This window comes from Gymnogyps californianus, chromosome 1 (genome assembly GCF_018139145.2).
Source record: "Gymnogyps californianus isolate 813 chromosome 1, ASM1813914v2, whole genome shotgun sequence".
NCBI lineage: Eukaryota > Metazoa > Chordata > Aves > Accipitriformes > Cathartidae > Gymnogyps > Gymnogyps californianus.
In genome coordinates this window covers 20,836,370-20,862,280 of record NC_059471.1, presented here as the reverse complement: position 1 = coordinate 20,862,280, position 25,911 = coordinate 20,836,370, and the positions used below count along the sequence as shown (strand labels likewise).

Below are 25,911 nucleotides of genomic sequence, written 5' to 3'. Positions count from 1 at the left end.
AACTGAATGCATACTGTGTACTGCATGAACACACTTCATAATGTTCTTGTAAAGTATCAGGTTAGCCACTTGCAGCATCAATCACCAAAAGTTTTATCCCCAGTATTTGATAATTTTTAACATCAATGATAACTGATTGTTAGAAGATACCTAACCCTGCACATCTGCTGAAGAAGCTATTCAGGTCTACCTTTACTGGCCATTTTGCTAAAATGTGTGGAGAAAAAAAACCCCAAACATCACTGTCAAGACAGTGATTCAGGTATGGCTAGGTACATATAAAGTTGTTTAGGAAGTACTGCAAAGAAGAGCTTCTGTCTCTAGGGTCCCCTGATCAACCAATATTAATTTAACACCTACCGAAGCTGACTCATGATACCCCAGAGTGATCTAACACAGGAATTCTTAGATGTTACAAACAGCCACAGACATGAAGGACTGGTCCTCACTACCTCTGATCATGATGCAGTTCAGATGTGGTATTTGAACAGACAGTACATCCTTTATCATCACAACAATAATATTCTGAAACAAACTTGGAATTTGTGTTGGCATGTAAGTGTTTCATCTAGGAGGAGTGCTGGGAAACAGCAAACTCGAAGCTCAGTTTGTACTTACCACTTATATCAGCAGCTAAGATGAAACTGAAATTAGCAACAGTGTACAAAGGGAATAAAAAGAGAATAGGGCAGAGGGCCTGGGTATGTTTGCTGTTGCTTTCAGTTGTGCCTAAAAATCCTTTAAAGACAGCAAAGAAACAGTGAAAGCTTAATTAATGATTTGCACTATAAACAGAAGAAGTAATGAGACTTAGTTGTATACAGATTTGTACCTTTTGTTCTTCAAGTATCCACATCAATGGACATGATTTTTTTTTAAAAAAATTTCCTGGGCAAAATATAATACATAACACTACTAGCTAGCTTGAGTTGTGTGTTCTGACCCGGTAGATACTATTCACATGCCAACAGAATGTACCAGGACAGAGTTTTCCTTTAATGAGGGCATTACCTCACAAGAAACTTTCACTAAACTTGAAAAAACTTCATTACCCTGAAAACCTCTATGCCTTCATTTTATCATACTCAAATTCGGCTGCAAAGTCAAAAAAGATGGGGGGGTAGCAACTTTGAGGTGAACAAACAGTAAGTAGAATTCCATCAGTTTAATTTATTAAAAAAAAAGAAAATTAAAACAGAATGAAATACTGATAGACAGAAACAATGAACAGGGTAATATTTGAAATAGCCTTTACAAACAGGTTTTATTTTAAAACACATACTTTTCCTACAAGAACAGAACATGTGATAAATAATAAAACAAAATCAAATATTTAAAAAATATTAGGAAACCTAATGACTGATGTAAATAAAAAAAAATTTCAGAAATATTTTTTCAATTTTGTTTCAGTTGCTTTGTGTTACTATATCCTATTCAATCAGTAGATCCCATTTGATAACAACAAATTGACCTACACAAATAATCAAAGAACATTTTTTATGTTTATTATCTTATATATGAGGTTAAAACCATAAAAGGGACTATACTGGAGCAGACCAAAGTCCATTTAGCTCAAAAGCCTCTCTCTCATGGTGACTGAAAGATGATACTGATGAAAGAATGGAAGCCTTCTTACAGATCTCCATCATATTGTTCTCTCTGACCCTGGTCATTTCTTTTCTAGGTTGTGTTGTCCTCCTTGTATGAAAGCATTGCTATTCCTTTGGTTGTACTTGTTACCTTCTTCTTAACTTACTCAGTTCAGAGATGGAGGAGGAACAAAAACAGCACACAGGATTCAAAAGGCAGGTAGATTATGGAGTTGTACAATGTACTCTCTTTTGATCTCTACCATTCCCCATGAATTCCAAATGTTTCATTTTCTGACAACTAGCGGGCACTGAACTGGTGTTTTCAATGAATCATCCATCATAACCCCAGGATCTCACTATGAAGTTGTAATAGTTCAGATATCATCACTTTGCATTTGAAGGCCTTTTTTCCCCCCATGTGCAAAACTTCACATCTACCTAGGCTGAATTTTATCTGCCATTTTCACTTCCGATCATTCAATCTTGAAATGCCCTTCAGCGAAGTAAAAAAAGATGGAGAGTGGCAACCTGCATAGGCAACAGGTAGGTGATTGTCATTGGAGACTTCCTTTAGCAGGAGACAGAGGCACCCATCCGCTGACCTGACTTTGATGTCTTGGGAGTTCTGCTGCTTGCTGAGTGATCAGATATAGGATATTGCAGACTTCTGAGGCTTATCCAGCCCTTGCTGCTCATCACATGGGCAGCAATGACACTCCTAAGGGTGAGCACATGAAGAGTGACTATGGAGCTCTGGGGGAGGGGTAAAGGGTATAAGGGCCAGCTGGTTTTCTCCTCAATCCTTCCACTGAAAGAGAAAGGTTCACATCGGAGTGGACATATCCTGCATGTTAACACCTTACTACTTAGCTAGTGTCAGAGGCAGAGCTTTGGCTTTTATGACCACAGGAGCCTCTTTAAGGAGTGAGAACTATTGAGAAGAGATGGGATCCATCTGACCAAGTTGGGCAAGAGCATCTTTGCTAACTTAGTGAGGAAAGCTTTAAACTAGGTACATCAGGAGAGGGTTGCTATAGCCCTAAGAGAAGTGAATGCACGGGGGGCAGCAAAGAAGCATCCAGGGAACAGCATGATGGAGAAGGCTCTTTCTCTTTCCTTATAAAAATGGCAGGACTGGGGCCCATCTCCAGTGTCTGTACGTGAATGAACACAGCATGGGAAACAAACGAGCAATTAGAAGATCATGCACAGCTGCAGAGCAATGATCCCACTGGAATTACAGAAATACATTGGATAGCCCACATGACTGGAACGCTGCAATGGATGGATACAAGCACTCAGGAAAGAAAGGCTGGGAAGGCAAGAGGGAAGAGGGTTGCGCTGTGTGCAAAGGGTTGAGTCAAATGCATACAGTTTTCCTTTGAAACAGAAACGGAGACATTCAGGAGGTTATGAGAAAGATCAAAGGACAAGTGATGTTCTGCTAAGAGTCTGCTACAGACTCTCTGATCAAGTACAGCAGGAGGATGGACTAGATGATTTCCAGAGGCCCCTTGCAATTTAAATTAATCTAGGATTCTGCAGTCTTTAGAGCTGGCCTTTTATCACCATTAGTAGTTAACTTATTTTACTCTTGAGTTCTTTCAGAGGTCTTTGGTACATATCTTCTGATTTTGAATATTACTATATATTTTATCTACATGTCCCCTATAGATAAGCTTTTTCTATAGGCCTTTTATTCTGAAATAGAACCTTTGATGAGTACCCCTAAAATGGGGTTCTAGCACAGGAAGTGCTCCAGCTTCTTCCACAATTAACAGAAACACAAATAATTCATTTGGCATACTTCTTATATCCTTCACTTCTCTGACCATTCTTTTTAGAGTCTGATCATCCATTTACCATACAAACTACCTGGCAGGTTTTGGTGGTTCTCATGTTTGAAGAAAGATTTATCGTCACTTATGATGTTCATTGTTCCTTAAACATTTTTGCCCAGCTGTATTGTTTTTAGATTTAACCTGCCAGAGTTCATGATCTTTTCTATTTTGTTCATTTGCACACAACTTCAGATTTTGGAAATACAACTTCCTGCTTCTAATTATTTCCCTTAATCTGCTGATTTGCCCTGCTGAGTTACTTTTGCCCTCTCTCAAACTTTTTTTGATAGAGAGCATATATCCAATCTGTCCTTCCAATATAATGCTCTTAAATATTTTATGGGACACTTTCAGTGTACTTTTTGGCAAGCACCTTCATCCTTACGCAGTTATTTTTGAAGCTGAGCACAAGTCGAGTGTGGATTTGTGACTTGAAATGTACACACTGAGTACATTTTACATATTTGACATGCATAAGGAAATATCTTATTCTGTGTTGGAAAGAGGGTGAACCTAAGTTAAATCTTAGATTAAGTTTTGCCAATATAAAATATTGATAATTTTGTATTGCAATAACAATTTTCCATGAAGAATTGGTAATCTGTATTATGTGTAATTTCACAAAAATTATTTTGCCTATAAACTTCAGAGTTTACTTATTTGTCCAAAAGACAAACAGAATTTGCTGTGGTTTTGACTGCAATTTAAAGTGTTTCAAAGGAGCTAACCTGTTTCTAATATGTACCATTGTACGAAGTATTTCTGATAGTAGTTAAAAAACTGTCTTCTCTAGATAAACGTAGTAAAGTCATACTAATTTGAATTGAAATAATATTCCTTCATAAAAAGAGAAATAAAAAGTCACAATTTTAAGAAATAGGAAATCTGGATGAATAGTTCAAAGAATAATCTTAATACACTTCTTTTGCACTACAAGGTATACAGTTTTTAATTTATTTCAAGAGTATTTATTTAGCATACTGCTTATTTGGAAAGAACATCTAAGAACTCCTCTTAAGTCATCACATTCAAACTTTTATTATATCAGGTCAGCAGTAATACTCCTAACCTGGGTGATTAAATAGAATTCTGGCTACTTTAGAGTGGTTTGTATGTCTCTGGATATCATGGACATTAAAAGAAGTAGTTTGTTTGAGTATTTGACAAAATGGATACATCCCATAATGTTTGTACTGGCATTTAAATTGCTGCTCTCACCTTTTTTTTTTTTAAACTGTATTGCTTGGATTGTCTCACTTACTTTCAATTCCTCCTTTATCATCAATGTACAGTATCTTAAGAAAAGAAACACCACAAAGTTTTACTTTAACACATAGTGAAGTTAAACTTTGCAGACAGGATCTGGTAGTTTGTCGCTTTGAGTTGCAGTGAAGATTAGGTTTCTGTGTACAGAATTTAATTTCTTAAGGACCATTAAATGCAAATAAGAATTGTTTTTGTGGCCTTCAATTTTCCTTCACTGGAGACAACACCAGGAATCTCAAAACACTGGTAGGCATAAATTTTTTAAAAACTTTTTTGTTATTTGTCATGCTTTTTCTGGTTATTTATATACTTAGGAAAAGTGTGACAGATGTGCCAGAATTGCAAAGCTAACTCAGGGGGAGGAATGGGGAAATAATCTTCACTGGTGTTGTTGAACATACTGAAAGGCTTGAATTTCTTTATAAATGTGAAGGAAATGAAAGCAATCCCTCTGATGGAGACAAATCATGAAAGAATCTCTGCTATTATGTCGTGGTTTAATGCCAGCCAGCAACTAAGCACCACGCAGCCGCTTCCCCCTCCCCCTCCCAGTGGGGTGGGGAGGAGGAGGAAAAAAAAAAAAGTAAAACTCGTGGGTTGAGATAAGAACACTTTAATAACTAAAGTAAAAATAAAATACACTACTAACTAAGAATAATAATAATTGTAATGAAAAGGAATACAACAAAAAAAAAAAAGAAATAACACCCAAGAAAAGACAAGTGATGCACAATGCAATTGCTCACCACCCGCTGACCAATGCCCCAGCAGCGATCCGCGCCTCCCGGCCAACTCCCCCCAGTTTATATACTGGGCATGACGTTCCATGGTATGGAATACCCCTTTGGCTAGTTCAGGTCAGCTGCCCCGGCTCTGCTCCCTCCCAGCTTCTTGCACACCTGCTTGCTGGCAGAGCATGGGAAACTGAAAAGTCCTTGGCTTAAGGTAAGCGCTACTTAGCAACAACTAGAACATCAGTGTGTTATCAGCACCATTCTCACACTAAATCCAAAGCACAGCACTGTACCAGCTACTAAGAAGAGAGTTAACTCTGTCCCAGCTGAAACCAGGACATATCATAATCTTGTGTGGATGTCCACCAGACAAAGAATAATTTTAGGTACTTTAAAAAAATACTTTTAAAAAAGGCAATTATATCTTTTTCTATTTAAAAATACTTTTTTAAAAAAATATATCTTTTTATTTTCTAGGTGTGTGACAGCAGATCCTTTCTATCATACAACAATGATTACCAGCAAGGCCAAAATATATCTTGTAGAAATACTGTTCCTAATGCAAGTCCTGCTTGGACAGAGCTTTTAGCAAAAGTCCTTTAACATTATCCTCAATGTTGTTCTCAGGAAAAGTATTTCATATCCTCAGTGCTGGGAAGAGGTGCTCTCTGTGAGAGCAAAAAGAAACAGCTCTATTTAAGTATATAAAGACATATGCATTGGCATAACCTTTTCTCTTTTTCCTGTTCTTGCTGCTGCTTTTATGAAAGTGCTACTTCCAGGTAGCATGCTGTTATCTCTTTAGAGGCATACTTCCAGTTCATACAGTAGACTTCAGCACAATTACAAAACAGATAACTTAACTCCTTTCTGTGGTGCTTTCCTGTGTTGGCTGAGGACCTTGAAAAGCTGTTTATTTAGCCTTCCTAAATGATTTCACATAGTAAATGGAGTTATACTGCTATTCCGTGAAGCTTTTTTTGAATAATGAAGTGAAAATACACCAAAGAAACAAGGAATGGAACTAGATGCAGAGGCTAAAGATTAAAATTAATCCTCATGTCTTCCCTCCCTAATTCAAGTGATTGATCACAGATATGTTTTAAAAAATATGAAAGAAGAATAATTTGACCTTGCATCTAGAAAGTCACAATTGTACCTTTTTTGAAAAGTCACATGAAACTAAACTAAAAATTCAAAATTCACTTTCCTTTTCAGTGGCAAGGGAAGCAAAATGCTTTCCTATGTATACTGTGTCTCATCACACATTTTAAATCTCTGCCCTTTTCTGATGAATTTTAAATGTCAATGAATACAAACTGATGTGCTTCTGTTGCGTTGCAGTCCCGGTCACAACAGCTTTATTACTCATTTTTACTTACACAGGGGAAAACCAGATTAATTTAAATGTGTATTAGACACATAAGGAAATCATCAAAAGACATGTACTACAGCAGCCTTTTTTGGTGATGTTGACTTCAACTGTTTAGGCAGCAACCGACTCTAAGTTTCTTCAGCAACCGTGACAAAGCAATAATGCAATGCAAGAAACACAGCAGATGAAGAACATAGCAAAATATATAAATACTGCTTTTGATCAGTATGCCACTTCTTGGATTAAAACCAATAGGAAGGATGTAGCTGATCTTTCAATTAGCTGTAAAAACAAATGAAGCATAAACAAAACCCAGAAGTACATGTTAAGTATGTATGCATTCCAAAAAAAACTAAGAGCAAAATCTCTCATTCGACATAACATATATACTCCTTGTATCTCAAAGTAGAATTTTTCATAGAAAGTATTTAATCCGAAATGGAAAAAAGCAGTTATTATTAAGATTCTTAACTTTCAATTAAAGTTGATTTACTGATGTAAATCAAGTACTGTAATCTGAAAAGTAAGACTTACTTTTGGCATATTTCTTAATTTTAAAGATCCTAATCTGGGAAACTGGAAAACAATTCCTATTTGGATCAAATAACAAGCACATTACATCCTCCAGGAAGTATGTCTGTAGTTATTATGTATGTATTTATGTCTAAAGTTATTCTTTGGGCATACACAGGAAAAGACATTCATAGAGCACAAGTATAACTTGCCTTTTTTAACTCAAATTAGACATTGTTTGCTCATCAAATATAGACAATATTGTCTGACATGTCAATCAGTTTTTGTAGTCTGAGATCTTACCAGAGAAGCAACCCAGAACATAAAGAAAAAAGGAGTATTGTAACAGGAAAGTCTAGTAACAATATCAGTATGCTATTTGCTACCTATGCATCCACTGCAGTATTACTTGCAGTTTTGACCATAAATAATGAGCAACAGACTAGCTCCAGAGCTTCGAAATTTTTAACCAGAGTTTGTGAAAACAGAATCAAAGGCATTAACACCAATTCCCTAAACTGTTCCTTGTAGGTTCAAAGAAAACTGCAGCTCATGCTGATGTACTGGTTCTGATACGCAGTTAAGAAAAATTATTTGTGGCTTTTGTGCATGCTCAGATCGCTTATTACCTGCACTATAGGCTGGATTAGACCCCTATTTCAAGAGAACAACTTACTTCACTGTGTAGGGATCATTAATCCTGAAACCCGCTTTACAGTCTAGCAAAGCCTTTACTTGGAAAAGCAAGTTCCACAACAGCATAAATAAGAGGTCCCACATACGTTTAAAAACTTCCTCATCTGATATGTTTGGCAGATAAGCTCCATTGTGAGTCAGAGGCAGGCAGCAAAACATTTATATTTTGATTAAAGCCCTCTGATAATTGTCCCTACAATAAATGAACATTCCACTAATCCCAGAACAGTGGTGGTGACTTCTCATGTAAGCATTTCTCCAGGAAGAGAAAGAGCTGCAAATTAGGCTTTCCTAAACTCAAATTCTGGGAAAGTCTATGCAAGTTTCTAATGGCAAAATAAAGATAAATGATGCTAGATCTTAGTTTCTGCAGGTTCACCTAGGCCAGGTTTGCAGGTGGTTTGGACTGTTCTCTACCATCTGGGCAACTAAATTCTGCCTAGGACAGATTTTGATTCCTTGACTGGCAGTTGAAGAACAACCTTACACACATTTCTGGAAGGTAATCATGCGTCAGAAAGGTTTTAGTTCAATATAAGGACAACTGAGAGATTTTTGTTAGCCTCTAGTGTACAAAAGTAAAGAGTGTCCTCATGGCTTTAAAATCTATTACTTCAATCTGAAAGAAAAAGCTGGATAAAATTCAGCTGAAATGTAAAATCATCTACCACAATGCTGAAATCTGTTTCAGGATGGGAAAATTGTCTTGTAAATGTTCTCATTTCTTTTTAGCTGTGAATTAACAAAATATGAAATCAGACATGTAACAAAGAAAAAGTCTCCACAGCATAATTTAAGTACAGTAAACTAAATACTGTGAGTAGACTCTTGGGGATAAGAGAAGAATGTTAAGTAGTGGGTACACTCAGGAAACAAACATGAGACACATAGGTGGAGATTCTAAAATATGGGGAGAAAGTGTCCAGGGAATGCTGAAGAAAGTCACAAAGAGAAGGGAAAGGTAGCAAAAGATGGAATCTTCTGATAAAACAAAGGAAGAGAGAATAATTTTGCTTTCTGCTGCCTTTGTTTTCATTATTTTACGTTCTAGCCATTTATATGCTTCACTTACTAAACAACCCTAAATCACAGCTTATTTCTAGATAATTTTTTGAATGCTAGTTTTGAATTTTTTCCTGAGTTAAAGTCATACGTTACTAGGATGACTAAAGTCATCCTACCTGAGGGTTTCTGATACAGGAAGACAGTCATTTTAATGTTCTTAATTTAAGTAGCATTTTAGATGTTTTCAATATGGCTAAGGGGATATGGCTTTGTCTTCCATAAACATGACTAAAATCAGTTAAAACAAGTCACCAACAATCACAACACTATCAGTTCAACAGATGTTTAACTAAAAGCAAAATTAATACAATATATCAATCTAAATGTAAAAAAGCAAGTACTTTTCACAGATCGTGAAAATTGTTACTAACAGAATTTCAATGAAATATACAATTCAAAAAGAATGTGGAGTACTCAGATAAACACAAAGAGTGGTTTTATCAAATACAGCTTACAAACTGTTTCTTCTCTGTTATGACAATATATTAATAAAGTCTTATACAACTTCATGAATATAAGAACTGCGTTTCTGTTTGAAAGCATTATCTTCACACACGCATTGTACATAATTATTAAATGACTCATGAAATCATGCAGAATGAAATATACTATTTCATAATGCAGTTCTGTGTTTAAGCAAGATAACAGTTTTCAGAAGCCTTCTTCAGAACTTTCATTAAATGGAAAATACCTACCATAACACAACAAAACTAGAAGTAGAATGTTACAAAGAAGAAAAGTTTTGTGGGTAAAATAAATATCTTTTATTATACCAAACAGTAGGACTGAAAAAGTAGACAAGTTTTTTTGGCATTTAGGCCCTTCATCAGGTCTATTTGAGCACTTGAGTCTAGAAAAATAGCCTGAAAAGTAGCATGGGCAGCAGAGGACTACCATCTCCTATCCCGGTCTTGCTGCCCATCCTACAGAAAGTTTGGCTCCATCTCCATAAAACTTTATACTACATCCATCCATAAAACTTGGCTTTGGGTGTCCTCTGGGTAAACTTTCACCTCTTTAGCCCTCAAATATGACTGTCTTTTTGTAGAACCAGAATATATGCTAGAAGCCTTGGGGTGCAGTATGAAGGTATAAAGCTTATCAAGATACTATTACAGGAATGTGGCAGGAACCAAACCTGACGCAGCCTTGTCTGCCTCATCCATGTTGACTTTTGGGAGTGTTCACCATGCTCTCTCTCTCTTGTCTGGCACTCAGGTCAAACCCCAATCAACCTCTTCCTCCTCTGCATACTGAAATCTATCTTATCATTTTCTTATCCCTACTATGAAAACTTTCACTCAGGCAAACAATAACTACAACCTTTTCTGCCAGTCTCCCAAATATCCTCCTGTGACTTTTCAGCTCACAGGGAATGCTGACATTAAAATAATACTCACTGTTACTTTTTTGGCTTTAAACTCTGAATCTGTCCATTTCCTTCCTTGTATTTCCAAGTAAAATTCAAGTCCAATATTACAGTCAATTCATACTGATTTATGGGAACTTTATGCGGGTCCAACAGGGACTTGAGAATACTACTAGCTACCAATCTCCCATGACATATTGGGTAAACTGTGATGCCCTGCTCATACTGAAAGTAGACATGAAATCTGAAACATTGCAGATTGGATCAGCCAGTAAGACAACCAGGGGAGTAATCAAGACCAGTAGGTAAATAATAATAATAAAGGGAATATTCAGGAAAATCTTTGTAAACAAATTCTGAGAATCGCAGAAAAAAATAGGTTGCAATGGACCTCTGCAGATCACCTATTCCAGTTCAGAGCTGGACTGGAACAGACCTTTGGATGCAGCTTGCCATCTACAGCCTCGTTAATGCAGCCCGGTCTGCGGTTAGGGTCCATTGCCATAGTTGCACTCTGCTGACTCAGCTTCATTCCAGAGCATTTATTTTTTAAGAACCACTTCCATTTTATTCTGCTTTCAGCAGTCCGGAGTCACCAGAACATGGTTTTTATTTACTTTTTACTGCCCCTCACTTCAATCTCCTTTTCCTCAAAACTGAGGAAATTGGGTGCAGTGGAACTTTGCGGACACATCTCCTTCCATCAGCAGCCATCACTGACAGAGGCTGCATGCTTCTCATAGCCAGGCCTAACAGCTTCGAAATTCAAAGTAGGACCTCCGTGAAACTTTAACTTGAAAGAGGCTGATGTACACTACACAGCCAGCCTTTTCTGAAAGCCACTAGTATCCAGAACTAATAAGCCAATGATGCAAAAAGTCTGCATAAAATTTAGTATCTGCCACTCGCACTACTGGAAAAAGCTAAAGGGAAGAAAAGGTACTAAGACTTCTTTTGTTCCTCAGAGCACTGACCACACAGCAAATAAACAAGGAGGAACTGAAGAGTTTTAACAGGCATTACTACAAGATGATTCTTCCTCTACATCCCATTATTGAAAAAACATATATACCTGATTCTTACAGACAACGTTCAGGATATACATATGCACACACACAAAAACCCAAACACATTATATGTCTTAGTGATACCAGCAATATCCAGCACTTAGCACATACCATACTCCATTTTTAAAAATATTGGGTGTACTTTAGTTAATATTTCTCTTTACATTCTTATACAGAAGTAGTACTTCATCCCCCCCAGAAACATAACCAACCATGGCATGAAATGCAGCAGCTGTTTAACTGCTTTTGGCAATACAGAAAGGTTTAATGAGAAGACTGGCCCAGGTAGCCAAAGTTACAGATGAATTAAATAGTGAGAATATTGTTACCCAAGCTGAAAATTTGACCAGGATATTGAATTAACCTGTTATCCAAACTGCCATGATGCTTTTAGCCTCATTTAATAAATAAAAAAGCAACCACACTCTATGTCACTGTCTAAATCATCTGTCTCCCATTTGTTTCCCTCCCTCCTACAAAAGCTTTTGAGTTTCTTGGCCAATTTCAAGCAAATTCAACAGACTAGTAGAGGTCTCAGAAATACTACACTCCTACAAACTTTCTGAAAATAAGACAGAAGAGAGAGGAAGAAACCCCATTTATGTCTCCACTGAGAGACTGCAATGGGCAAGACGACCTTATTAGATATCAGAAAACCTGTATGAGGCAAAGACCTTGTAAATGTCTCTGTTATGGAAAACCTTCAGTCACTGCTCGTTAAACATCTAAGACAATCAACTTTGAGAAGTAAGTCCACAGGAAATCCAGCTTACTTAATTCCAAGTCATGAAAATAATTAAAAACTGTAAGAGGTCAGGACCTGGGATTTGTATCTCATGTAAAAGGCATTACTTTTCACAGGAAGGAATAAAACTCCCAAGGCTATTCAAGCAAGAGGATCTTTGTACATCCAACTTTTCTGTGCCTTTTGACAGAGGCTTGGGTTTGTATGATACACTATAGCCATTTCTTTCTTTCAAGTGTTCCTCCAAAACTCTTTTCCCTTAGATTAAAACATACATTCTTGCATGAGTATTCTCAACACTAAGTATAGTCACACATATCTGTATAATTACAAACCTGTTAAAGTAAGGATGAATATTGTATCTTCATGTTGTTACTAAAGCCTTATGATTATGAATAAAAACTAAAATATAACCTGCTTTTAACCACTGAGTTTTGAACCACGAAAAAATTGCATGTTATTAGCAAAAGTGTAAAGGTTTAGAAAAGAGATTTTAAATGGTTCCCTCTAATGCTGGGCTTAATTTAGATCCTTTTATTTTTAGTTTAACTCCACGCAGTGGTTCTTACCCTTTGGTGGTATTCTAGGACCATTTGTTCTTCACTACATAATGGAAAGGAACTCTGTATCTAATATGTGAATATCACATTTGTTTAGAAGATAAACGGACATTCATCTCAGCCAAAGTGACATCAGTTGTGACTGTGCATCACAATCAAAACTTCCAAAATCTTAATTGACTGTAAACTTTCAGAACTCTATGGCACAAAGTTACTATAGTTCACTCATGTGGATTACTCAGTTGGATGTGGCTATGTAGGCTAGAATTCATCTCACCAAACACAGATAACATCAGCCATACTTACCTAGGCCCCCTACACAGACAATGGAGAGAGGCGGACACTTCTAGGACATGATTAATCTCCTCCTCAAGTAGGAGGAGATTTAAGATAGATATGGTGAAACCACCCGTATCTCTATAAAAGGAGCCTAGTTGACTGGTGTTGATGTAGTCAAATCACATTCCTACACTTTGGCAATATCCTGTTTTAGGAACTTATGTGCTCATTCTGATGCATGATTAAATATGCAGTGCGAGCACCTGTTGGTGCAGGTACACCAAGTATCATCCAATAAATCATTTGATAATGAGTCAGTAACGCACTGATACCTAGTTAGTAATTTTCCTTAAGTCAGTGAAATTAGCCAAGAGAAAATGTATTTGAATTCAAGGAGATTACAAACTTGTAAAAGGAGTTTTGTATACACATAGTTGGACACTCCATATTAACTCAAGTACACTTCACAGAAGTTAGAACTGTTTTTGTTAACAGTTCCTCAGATGGAAGGTTATTATCACACTGTCAAGCCAAAAAGAAGTGTTCAGCAGAAGCATGGATCCATTCTTGACTAAATTTAACTTTAAGTATGTGATAAATAAACTGAGAAAAATTTAGAGCTACAAGCATCAGAGGTTTACTACCGCAAATCAGATATTTGTAAGTAGAGTAATATGATATTGTAAAAGATTTTAAAAGTACTAAAAGTTAGATTCTTAGTATCACACAAGTGCAAGTTTAAACTATGCAACTTAATACTGCATTTAATTGTAAAACCAAGTATAATTAAACTGTCAGAATCTAAAATAATAATTGTATATAAAAATGAACACTTAAATTCAGGTCCTAAAAGAACTCACATAAGCATCAAAATGATCCTTAAATGAGGACAGAATCAGCCTGAAATGCTGCACAGAAAATCAGATGGGGAGAAGCTCAGTGCATCCATGTAATAAGTAAAGAACAAACAAAAAAAACCCTCAGTTATTAATATGCTAATATTTTAATACAGATATAAAAAGAAATTTTAAAAATTGTTACTTACCTTAGAGATCTGAAACAACGTGGACTTCCGAATAAACTACAATCAGTCTCTTCCCCAGAGAGAATTGTCTAACTTTTCCACTACTTTCAAATCTGGAGTGGAAGATATTTTAGGCTTGGCCAAATATCACTGGAAGAAAATTCGTTCGCATGTTTGGCTGTGTTTTGCATTCCGTCCTGTTGCTTTGGCATACAGATGCAGCTAATTATAATCTGTGACATAAGCGGCTAATTCTACTGCTAAAATGGTTGTGTACTGACTCCAGAAATGCACTGCCCCACTGTAAGACATAACCAATCCATAATGCATACTAAAATGGCCCAACTTGTCACATAACACCAACTGCTTTATTAAAATCTGAGAACATGCAGCACTTCATAGAATCTGCACGTAAAAACTATTAACATAGTTAGCTGCTAACAGCACACAATGCAAAATTAGAAACAAAAAAGACTTCTGCTTTCTTTTCTGAATCCATATGTAACATCCAAGTGAATTTTAATAGTCATTTTTCTGAAAACTTTTAATTTTAATGCTAACATTATTCTAACTATAATCTATACCAGCTGGTATATAAAGTCTCTTTAAAAAAAGGAAATAGATATAATATACCTATAATAGCACATATGAATTTTATACAATAACTACACTAACAATTACCAACCTTTCCAAAAAGCTAAGCCATTCTTGGTATTTAAGAAAGATGCATATGAATACCAAGAGCTATAAAGAAAAAAATGTTGCATATATTACATATTTTAAGATGATATTATAGAAATTATGAGACATCTTTTTTCAGTGCCATTTAAGCTTTGAGTTCTCAAATGCAGAAAAAAGAATTCCAGCCCAACACTGCTTACGTTAGACTGACTATACAAACACTAACCAACAAACTTTCTGTTCAACCTATGATATTTTAGGATCTGTGCTGGTAACTGTGCAATTTAAAAAGCATTAAAACATACATTTCTAAGATTTACAGAACAAAAGTTTTGTGCTATGTGAAGCATTGCAATCATCATCCATATGTTTGGACAATTTCATTTCTCAAAGCACAATGTTTCCTTTTTTTTAGCCATGCACTCACACTGTTATCATGCTTTAGAAGATGAAGCTCCTATCAGACATTTAACAGCTGCAGATCATAAATTTAGGACTGACACAAATCCAACTGATCACAGGCTTACAAAATACTTTTTTCCCTTTATGAATTCCGTGGCCATTAATCCTTTATCAGACTCTGTTTACATAATCAAATGGAGAAGTTCTTTTCTATACAAAGGAATTAATTCACTGGTATCTGACAAAAATGAAAAATATTTTTTATAATAAAATATTTATCAGTATCTTTAAAACAGCTTTTGTATTTAATCTCATGGATTTATGAAAGATAAACTGGGACGAAGGCATTTGTATACTGTGTTAACACCAAAGCTTTTCTCTAATTGAAATTCCCTGTAAGTATTAGAGGAAGAAACCTATAAATGCCAGATAGTTTTGAAGGGGTCATTATTTAGTCATTATTTAGGTGATTGGGTATTCATCTCCAGGGATTTCCTGCAAAATCTTTTGTCCATTCTTGGAGAAAAGCAGAAGATCAGATAAAACTGGATAGAAGACCCCAAAAAAGCAACAGTTTAACTGCATTTTAATATGTTTCCTTTTGGCATATTTGTAATTATTTGATTGCTCAATTTATAAAAAAAGATTGACTAACATAGTGCCCAGCTATAGAAAGAGATTAGATTGTATCACCCAGTAGCTCTCTTCATGGACAGAACTTTTGTGTTATTTTCCACGTCTGATTACTCTTCTTGGTCTAGATTCATGATGTCTTTTGTCTGCTCTTCTACCTAATACCTGCAAAGTAGAAATTCTAAAAATGAAAAGAACAAATAAATACCTCAGTATCTTCTGATGTTCTCATGAAGCAGGACTGAAGCAAAAGCAACTGTCAGTGAGTTCTGTATCATCTGAAGGCAGCTGTCTTCCTATTTAAATGCAAAGAATGGAAAGAGAAAGGAAAAATTTTGAGTATGGGGAAAGAACAAGATATATTCCTGAACTGCCCTCCTGACTACTTTAACTGACATCATCTTACAAGTGATGGACCAAAATCCACTGAGACTAAAATTGTGGAACACAAATGAAACACTGGACATCCAACAGCTGTTTGGACTGCAAATGTTCAAGACAGCACTGTTTACAGTAAATGAGAAATGAATATTAGTCAAAAATCTATGTGAAAAATAATAAAAAATATTTCTGTTGCAATGTTAAAATTCCATCTAGCATTAGAATGCATTAATATAATGAACAATGGCTTCAATTATGGGGTTTCATTGCATTTGTACAAAAACTAAGTCTTTCTCTCAGTCAAGTAATTATCTTCATAATTCAAGAATGCTGATGTCCCGTTCCTCACCAAAAACTGCCGAACTCCTTTTCAATTGGATTTTGAAAGTCAATGACTGACGACTTAGTCCTGGAAAGGTAATGAAGCAAACATATTTATCTTCCACATTGTCAGAGTCCACTCATACCAGCACTTGACTAACTAGAAGTACTTGCAAACTTACACCATGAAAAAACAATGGAAAAAGATACGTAAATTGTGGTTCAAATATTATGCCATTAAAAGATGTCACTTTTTTTTAGAGCAAAAAATTAGAATTTTGACAAAAATTCTGTGTATACCTACAAGATTTCAAGAACATGTGCTCATCCCTCAACTTGCAAGACAACACAATGGTGGAGAAGACAATGACCATCACATATCAGTTTAACTAATTTGTTTAACTAAAACAGACATAGAAGCCAGAAGATATTTCGTCCTATGTATATCAACTTCTCTAACTAATTCAGATATTTTTCATGTCTGTGACATGTTTAAAGAGTGTGATAAGGATTTGTTAAGCAAAGGGTATTTAGGGCAAAAGCAGAATATTCTAGCCTCTATGGAAAACAGAGTTTATCTTAGAAATAAAGTACTACACAAGAATTTTACAGTTAATAATAAGAAATTTTAGCTTTATTTTAGAATAGAGTATTTCACTTGGAAGAGACCTACAACGATCATCTAGTCGAACTGCCTGACCAATTCAGGGCTGACCAAAATTTAAAGCATGTTGTTAAGGGCATTGTCCAAATGCCTCTTAAACACTGACAGGCTTGGAGCATCAACCACCTCTCTAGGAAGCCTGTTCCAGTGTTTGACCACACTCTCGGTAAAGAAATGCTTCCTAACGTCCAGTCTAAACCTCCCCTGGCACAGCTTTGAACCATTCCCACACGTCCTATCACTGGATACCAGGGAGAAGAGATCAGCAATTATTAAATTAAAAATTTAATTCTCCATGTTAGATTTTCTCTGACTATTTGTGAAAAGGCAGTATGTGTCCATAGAGGCTTATATACTGTAGTCAGGAAATAGATTCTTAGATCATCTGTGCAGTCAAAAGAGTATCTGGCTAGTACGGGAATCATGCTCTTCATTTGAAGTATCTTTTTCTCTGTGGCCTAAAATTAGTCAGTCAGTCACACTCCCTCCTCAGAAAAAAACAAAGATATCCCAAGCCTCTTGTATCCCCAAAATTGCATTGCAAGAGATAGTTAATAATGAAGTTAACTAAGAAGTCCTCTATTGCTGAACAACTGTAATTATGTGGCAAACAGTATATATAGCTAAAATTAGGTTGTATGGATGTATAACTCCAGATGAAACAGAAGTTTTGTCATATGAAATATTAAAAGATACCTTGATAAAGGTTCAGAAAGGTCAAGTAGTACAGCAAAAACAATTTACATTAATGATAAAATGGCACATACTCTGGGAAAAAAGTAAAATTCACACGAAAATATATACCTATTAGAATTGCCAAATGCAAAAAACCCCCACAAAACCACATACAAATATTTATCTATTAGAATCACTGAATGCAAAAACCAAAACCAACCAAATTCTCAAGCAATTGAAGTGGGGGGTAATTTTATTAATGGTCAGAAAATATAAGAAGTAATTAGTTACGAGACATCTCTGGACTTCCAAGAACTGAGGAGAAATGTCCAAGTGTTCTTGATTCTTGTTCTTGTACATGTTAGCCACTTGTGAGCTTGAATAATGATGCAACAGAAAAATCAACTTTTCAAAAAAGATTTTTTCCAGTTCTCCTGACTTCCCACTGCTGTTAGAGGCTCTAATATGATATGAAACAAGAACTGTTGGAAACTATTTTTTTAGTGTTTCCCTCCAAAGCATTTTGAGTTGGCTAGGTTTGATGTGCTTTTTAAATTTGTAAGGGATAGGACAGCAGGCCATTTATTGATAGATTGAGACCGTGCCCCTTCCTAAGAATAGAGCTATGGTGAATATCTAGAAAGGGATGTCATCTTCCAAACCTGACCAAAACAGTGAGCCAAAGGAGGAGTTAATCTTTCGCATATAAATAGAAAGAAACATTTGAAAGTTACTGTTGCACCTATTAAAGCTATAAAAATGTAATTGTTTTAAATAGCTACTTAAACAAGGTGGAAAATACTCCAATAGAATCTTTTGGAATATAAACACAGGACCCCCAATTATACAAGGCTTTAAGGGAGATCTGCCTAGACCTTTTCATTACATGATATCTATAAGGAGGTTCAAAACAGCTTTGAAACTCGGAATATTTATGTTTTATTAAAGTATGAACAAGAATAAACTGAAACAGAAAAATCTGAAAATGACTATGCAAGACAAGATAAAAATAAAAGGACTTATAAATAAGTATCCAACTGCCCCGTGTGTCAGTGCACAGCAGGTCCTTGTGTCTGGTTTCTAGGAATTTTTTCCATCTGTGAGCATGAACAGCTGGCTGTGGGTCTATCGCCTGATCATCCTAGCAGTATTTCAATCTCTGCTTCAGCTGTTATATCCCAGCTCCTTGCTGCCACACTCCTCTTCTCTATCCCTTTTTTTGCCACATTCTGTCACCTGGACTCTCCTCCCCAGTACGTTCAGTGGCTCCAGAACAGGAACCTTCTTCACCTCCTGTTCACCTGCTCTACTCACTCTCTTTTCAAATTAATGTAGGCACAAAATGAATTTATATAAAACAGATTCAAACTGTCACAGAGGGCTAGTTGGGTTTTTTTGGGGGGGGGGGTGTTAAATGGTATCTTCTTCTTGGATTGCATCTTCACACAATTTGATTAAAAACTATTTAACTTCTGTGGGTTTAATTCTGTATGATGCTTTAAAGAGGTTAAGTAGTGAGGCAGCAAGTGAAAAGCTGCATGTGTACTTTGTGCTCACTGCTGTACTCTGTGCAAAGACGAGCCTGACAGGTGAACTAGAATAGATGTAAGATGGGACATATCGCTTTTCTAACAGCAAACAAGCAAGCTCAGGTTTGTAGACCCTTTCAAAGAGCCAAGTTGAGGAGGAAAAGACTAATTTGTAGTCTGCGGCTTGTGTGCAGACTGGAAGACACAATGGAGAGACCTTGCTATAGTAGCATCTTAAAGGTAGAAGATGTTGCCTAGCAATACTGGGGAGAAAAAAACCCACCAAACATTAAATGTCCAAGCAGATTTGGAATGATTTTGTCCTATTGCATGGTTGGTACAATTCAAGCATTCTCCTAAGTATGAAATTCAACTATTGTTGGCTTGAGGAAGTTAATTGTTAGCTTTTTCTCAGGAAGAAAACCAGAAATGTGTACTTTGGTTTATATGAAACTCCACAATATTCTGGACAGGAGAGTGGAGTAAAGAACTTTTCAATAGGTTCATTATTTTGTGCATTGGGATTTTTGGTTTAGGATATGATTCACTGTGCACCTACTCACAGTTCCATCTGCAAGCACTCTGTGACACGCAGAATAGCATATTTATAGTTGTATTCTGTACAGTACGTCAAATCACTTCTACAACAGATGTCAAGAGCACTGACAATCCACAGAGAACCATGTTTCATGTTCTTTGGTCATAACATTTCCTTTTACATCACTTGTCCTTTACTAAAAACAAAAGCAAAAACCCCAGACCCACTAAACATCCAGAGCAGGATAGTCTAGTCTTCTGCCTTGGGATATCTGAACTCCGAAGAATTCACGTGAAATACATGGCTGTCACCCAGTACAGGTGGCTGTATAAAACAGAAAACTGAATGACTGTCCCTCCAAGGTAGAATAGGCTTAATAGGTCTTGGAAGCTCCGCATCTGTATCCGTAGTCTCATATTGCATAAAGGTTTGTGCAGATACAAACCCTAAAGAATATGAGTTTACCACTCTCTTTTGCTTTCTTCCTATTTGTTTTATCTCCTTTCATTTTTCCTGTTTCCTTCCCTACTCACAGATATATCAAAAGTATAGCTGATCGAGAGATATAAAAGCCCCCCCATTTTCTTTTATCATTAAATATTATTTTTCAGTAACATAATATATATTTAATTCTGACATAAAAAAGTAGGTGTATCTAACCTGCATTTGAAATAAAAGCATATAAAAGCATCTAAAACCATTTAAATTGTGTGATTCAGTGTCTATTTCATTAGTTACAATAGTTTTTTCATTCAGTACCAGCATGCATCTTCCCAGAAAGAAAGGAAGCTTGAAAGCAAAAAAAAAAAAAGAGTTAAGGCACACAAGAAAAATGTTTCCTGTTCTAAAAGACTTAAAAGAGAAGTGGAAATATGAAAATTACAGTGCTCTGGCCAGGACACTATAACAGGAACAATGGTCCCAGAGCTCATTTCCTGACAGACTCAATGCCCAGAAAGTTTTAGTGGATTGCAATTTTATATTTGGAGCAACTGACTATCAAATTATTTCCATAGGAAGAACCTGCATTAGTTTAATTTTCTTAAAACTGCAGTCATCAATAACAGTGACAAAAAGATGGAACACTAGTTAAATATTTAAAGAGAAAAGATATAGTGTTAATATAGAGCTGCTTCTCTGTTAAACAACTGGAAAAAGTTATTGTGGGATGGTCATACTACAGACCAGCATGTATGCTCAGAGAGAGAGAATGAGTAAGACTGGCTGTTTAGCTAGTACAAATTAAATTAATACATTCTTAATAATTTGTTATGAGTCCTAAAGAGAACTTCCTTGATTTTCTTTTGTTGCACAGGTTCAGCTTTCAAAATCTCAGAAGTACTTCCAAAAAATGAACTAAAATTTAAAAAATAACAGAAGAAAACACAAGAAAACAAATAAATTTGAAGGAGGAGTTAACCCAAAGGTATGTTTTAGCTAATATGTAAAATGTGGTCATTTACCTAACTAAATCTTACTCCAAGAGAAATAAGGATGTTAGTACAAATCAATGAGTGAGCAAAACAAGCATATACAGAATCTATAGCCTAAATTTTATTCAGCAATAATCTAGACAAAAAGAAGTTTTAAATATGTAAAAAAAATTTATGTAAACTTACATAAATATGTAAAAAAGTAAATATTTTACATTTAAAAATGTAAAATTTCATTTTACAAGACTGCTTGTGTTCATCACACGTTCTGATGAATATTCAGTGTAAAAGACAAACAGGAATAATGAAGACTTCAGCTATATAAGAAAGTTACATAACTTTACATGATCTAGTTCTAAACAATTTGTCTTTATATTTACACATATAAAACAGAACTTTGAAGTGGATCTGCTTAAAACTCCCTTACAGTGAGCTTCTCAAAGTAAACCAGAAGTTTTTAAATCTCAATTACACTATAAAATATAACTTCTTTTTTTTTTTAAAATAGAGAACCTGGAAGCAGTCAGGTAATGCAGAATATAAATAGAAGACAGCTTATAGACAAGTCATTTCCGGCTCATTTCTCTTTGTTCCAAAAGAATCCCTGCTCAAACAGAATCCTTGCTTTCAGACCTGACGTCTGTCCCCTCAGTAATTTTATGAGTTGCAGGAAACTCTCAAGTTTCCTCCAGAATCAAGGAGGTTTCCATTTTATCACCTGTGAAATCTGACTTGCAGCTCTGTGGCCTTTGCAGCAATTTCTTGTCTTGACTGTTATTCTGGAGCTGCAGGCTCCTAGACCCTTGTTGTGTTTCTCTCTGCCTTTTTACTCCTTGGTAAACTTGTGTTTTCTGAAATCGTCTTTTCTGGCATATTTTTCAATGTCCTCAAGCAATGAACAACCTTCTCTGCTTCCATGAGGTCTTACCTGATTCAGTCACTCTTATTAATGGAACACAGCAAGTAAGAAGAACAAAAAGCCCCCAAGTCAGGCGATCTGCCATACCTACCTATGTTTATATTAGCATCATATGCAATTGGATGAATTAGCTAATGGACAAAAGGATATACTTTTCTTCAACAGTTTGCATAGTATATGACACATCATAACCAAATTATGTGTTCTCTGAAATCAGGCATATTTCCATTGTTACTGAATGAAATAATTTCTTGCAGACAGTGTAGGAAAAGCTTTTATCCAATACTGATTATCTCCTGTGGTTTTTTTGGTAGCCAAGAAAAAGCCATGTTCCCAAAGCATTTTACTTTTCCTTTAAAACTATGCTATAAAACACCAAATGATTAATGATTTTCCTTTTTACAAGTTGCCATTGTAAAACTGTTCTGAAGTAGATTACTCTTAATTTTGCACTCAAAATCATACTACACCCTGACTTGCTAAAAGAACGTCAGGGAAAAAAGCCTTTGCATTTTAAAATACCAAAAACGGGGGTGGGGAGGGTGAGAAAAGGCACAATAAAAAGCAGCCTAAAACACATATGCATTAGCTATTACTTTGGAAACTAGAAGTATACAGTATTTTGTAAAGTTTCCATTTTTCATTCTGGAACTGAGTTCGAGTCCCTCACTTCTAAACTGCTAAGGTCAGTTTAGACCTGTACCATACAGGTACAGAGTCAACCCAGCAAAAGAGTTCCCAGAAAGAACTCCTCACCCTGAAGGCCTGGGCAATCTTTGGTTAACAAAATGCAGCTACATTTAAAAATATAATTTAATTGATGATTTCCTGAGATCACTCCATGGAGACTCTGTACTGAACCGTATTTAAGAATGCCAGACTGATGTACTTAATCCAGAGTCACTTTGCTGGATCAAGATGATTGTCCTCATCAGGCAGACAATGGAAGCTCAGCGTTTAGCTGAGATCCTCATGAGTTTTTACCCCTTCTGATGTTCCAGGAAGACAAAAGTAGGCCAATGGAAAGGAAGCAGAAAAAGGACAAACAACTTTTCTCACCAACCACTATAATAAAATAGCAATTTGTGCTCTGACCTTCTGTGGAAGAAACTCAAACAGCCTTTAAAAAGCAAGAGTAGAAGTGTACAGCAAATCATTTTTAAGAATCTGGTTTGAAGTTCTGAACTTGTATAGAAGTAGAGCCTTAGTACCGAAGGTTAAGTCACAGCCCTTGATTCATCAGATCTTTTTTGAGCTACCATTCACTTCAAAGACTGTAAAAATAACAATTATTAATGTTAATAATATACCCAAACAATCTGTTGGCCCTACTGAGATTTTAGCTTTGCCAAAATGCAAGCAGAAAAATTAGGCACATAAGAAGTGTATTTAATTAGGAACTTTCCATCTGGCAAAAGCAAGTAAATTATAAGTGTAGCCTTTTAATATAGAAGAAGCTATAATCAACCAGGGAGTAGACCATAAGCCATTTCTTGTTTGATTGAAATGTGTAAACTAGGTATGGGAATAGTGTAATTACCTAGTATTTTGAAGGGTTATCCACAAGGCCGAGCTGTGGGCAACCACAGCAAGCAGAGTAACTATAGTAAAAACATTGATTTAAAATTGACAGATATAAATCGTTAATTTTGGCAGCCTTTAAGAATCTGACACCCTACCTTATTAAGCAAAGTTAGAATATACTTGGAAAATAAATAGCTGAATTAGTTTAAACAAGAAATAAAAGCATGCCTAACATTCTTTCTGGAGTGCTATCTGGAGCAATGTTTATTATAACTGGGCATCTCATTCTGACAGGCTATTTTGAAAAAAATAAACAAAAGCTAAGTACAGAAACAGGCAACAAAATGAAGTAGGCTCTACTCAGCTGCTCTCATCGTGCAAAACAGGAGACAATTGGTTTGATTTTAGTAATAAACATCATCAACAAACACCTAGTTTCTCCTTTAGTGAACTTGTGATTGGTAATAGTTTCAGAATTACTAGTCAAAGTAACAGAAGTTATGGTTAAAAGTCCCTTTCCCTGTTATTTAGTCAAAACATTTTACTTTACATCTTTACTCCTCACACTTAGTTGGCTTTGCATCAGCTAAAGTGAGAACAGCTGCATCCTACTTTGTATCATCATCTCATTTACTGTCTGGATAACTATACTACCTAGGCAGGCTGCTTCATTTTTAGCTGTGCAGTCAAACACCCAGTCCATCAGCTGTTAGAAAACGGTTGCAGTACCAAACATAAAGCCAAGTCACAGATCAGCCCCTCCAGCAGGAAACAACTTCCAGAAATTCACTGACCATTTCCTAAGACAAAGGTGTCTGACAGCCTCCAACCTACTGTTACGTTTTTTTTAAATCCATCAGAGCAGATAAGCACCAAAATCAGTGTAAAAGTGTGTTGTGCTGATCAGCTACTGTACAAAACAGAATGGACCCTTTTATTCACAGTATAATTACCTGCATACCCAGTTTAACCATGACTTACAGCTATCTGCACCATTTGTAGCATTTTCTAAGGAGTTTTTGTGATGTTTCCTGGAATATTGATAGGAAGAGGCCTTAAAGGATAACCAGTAACATGAGTAGTCAGTGCCAAGCCTTTCAGATTTCCAGAATGTGCACATATCTTTGGGGCTCTTTTTCTTTAATTGTGGTTGTTAGACTTTATAATTAACTGATTTTACCTGCCTCATAGGATCCTTAAAATTTGATTCTGGGCTTGGCAAAAACATCAATACCAGACCACTTAATTTTTATATTCTCAAACAAGCTCTAGTAGATACTTAATGTACTTCTCTTTCCTGATTAACTGTGCTTGATATGCTTGGATTTTAAGCTTTTTCTAAAGTCAAGCACATATTGGTTTACTATCAATAGCTAGTAGTTCTTATTTCTTACACAATTTAATACTTATTGGCTGTCTTCTATATAATAGCCCCAAAGAAGAAAAAAATGAATGAAGCTGCATTTTAAAAACAGACATACAGCCCAATACATACCTGGGTGCATGTGACAACATATATAGACATCTCCCAAAATTCCCCCACAAGTCTCTACTGGTTGCCACAGGACAGAGCAAACAAAAAAGATGGTGGCTTTTTAGGCTACTGAAATAGTTCAGGAAAAGTTCTGGCCAATACTATATTCAGATTTTCTCCAGAGAACAGTACAGGAAGAGAAGCAATATTTTTGGATACTTGTGTTCTCCTTAAATTTTAAGACTGAATCAAGGAGGGATTGGCACTTTGACACCCAGGGCTAGAAGAGAAGTTGCCTCCAGCCATACTAATTTTCATGACAGGGTCACAGATTATGTCGTTAGCTGAAGACTGGGAAGTCAGGGAAGACAGAAACTGAGTGTTGCATTTGTGATATTCAGCATCCAGCAGCACATAGGAATACTCTTCCTGCACCGACATCAATAGTCAAGTGCCTGTGAAAAAGTGAGGACAATGACTCACCTTCAGGTTACATATTCAGAAACTGTTCAGAAGGAGTTGAATGAAAATGTATTTGGACTGTTGCTGGGGAAGCTGTTCAATCCTTGGGGCAGATTGTAATGATGCTTCATGTGAAGGCCATACATTGA

General features: G+C 36.0%; 2 protein-coding genes across 2 annotated transcripts in view; one reads left to right on the top strand and one right to left on the bottom strand.

The window, feature by feature from the left end:
• MIPEP (mitochondrial intermediate peptidase) overlaps window positions 1-25,911 on the top strand; it is a 659,177-nt gene that overhangs the window by 379,281 nt on the left and 253,985 nt on the right. The gene's annotated exons all lie outside the window — the stretch shown is intronic.
• The window catches only part of SGCG (sarcoglycan gamma), a 151,309-nt gene that overhangs the window by 90,320 nt on the left and 35,078 nt on the right, over window positions 1-25,911 (bottom strand). The window contains exon 2 of the mRNA XM_050911847.1: window positions 16,051-16,138. Coding sequence (XP_050767804.1) covers window positions 16,051-16,074 — 24 coding nt within the window. The 5' untranslated portion in view covers window positions 16,075-16,138. The remainder of the gene's footprint in view (window positions 1-16,050; window positions 16,139-25,911) is intronic.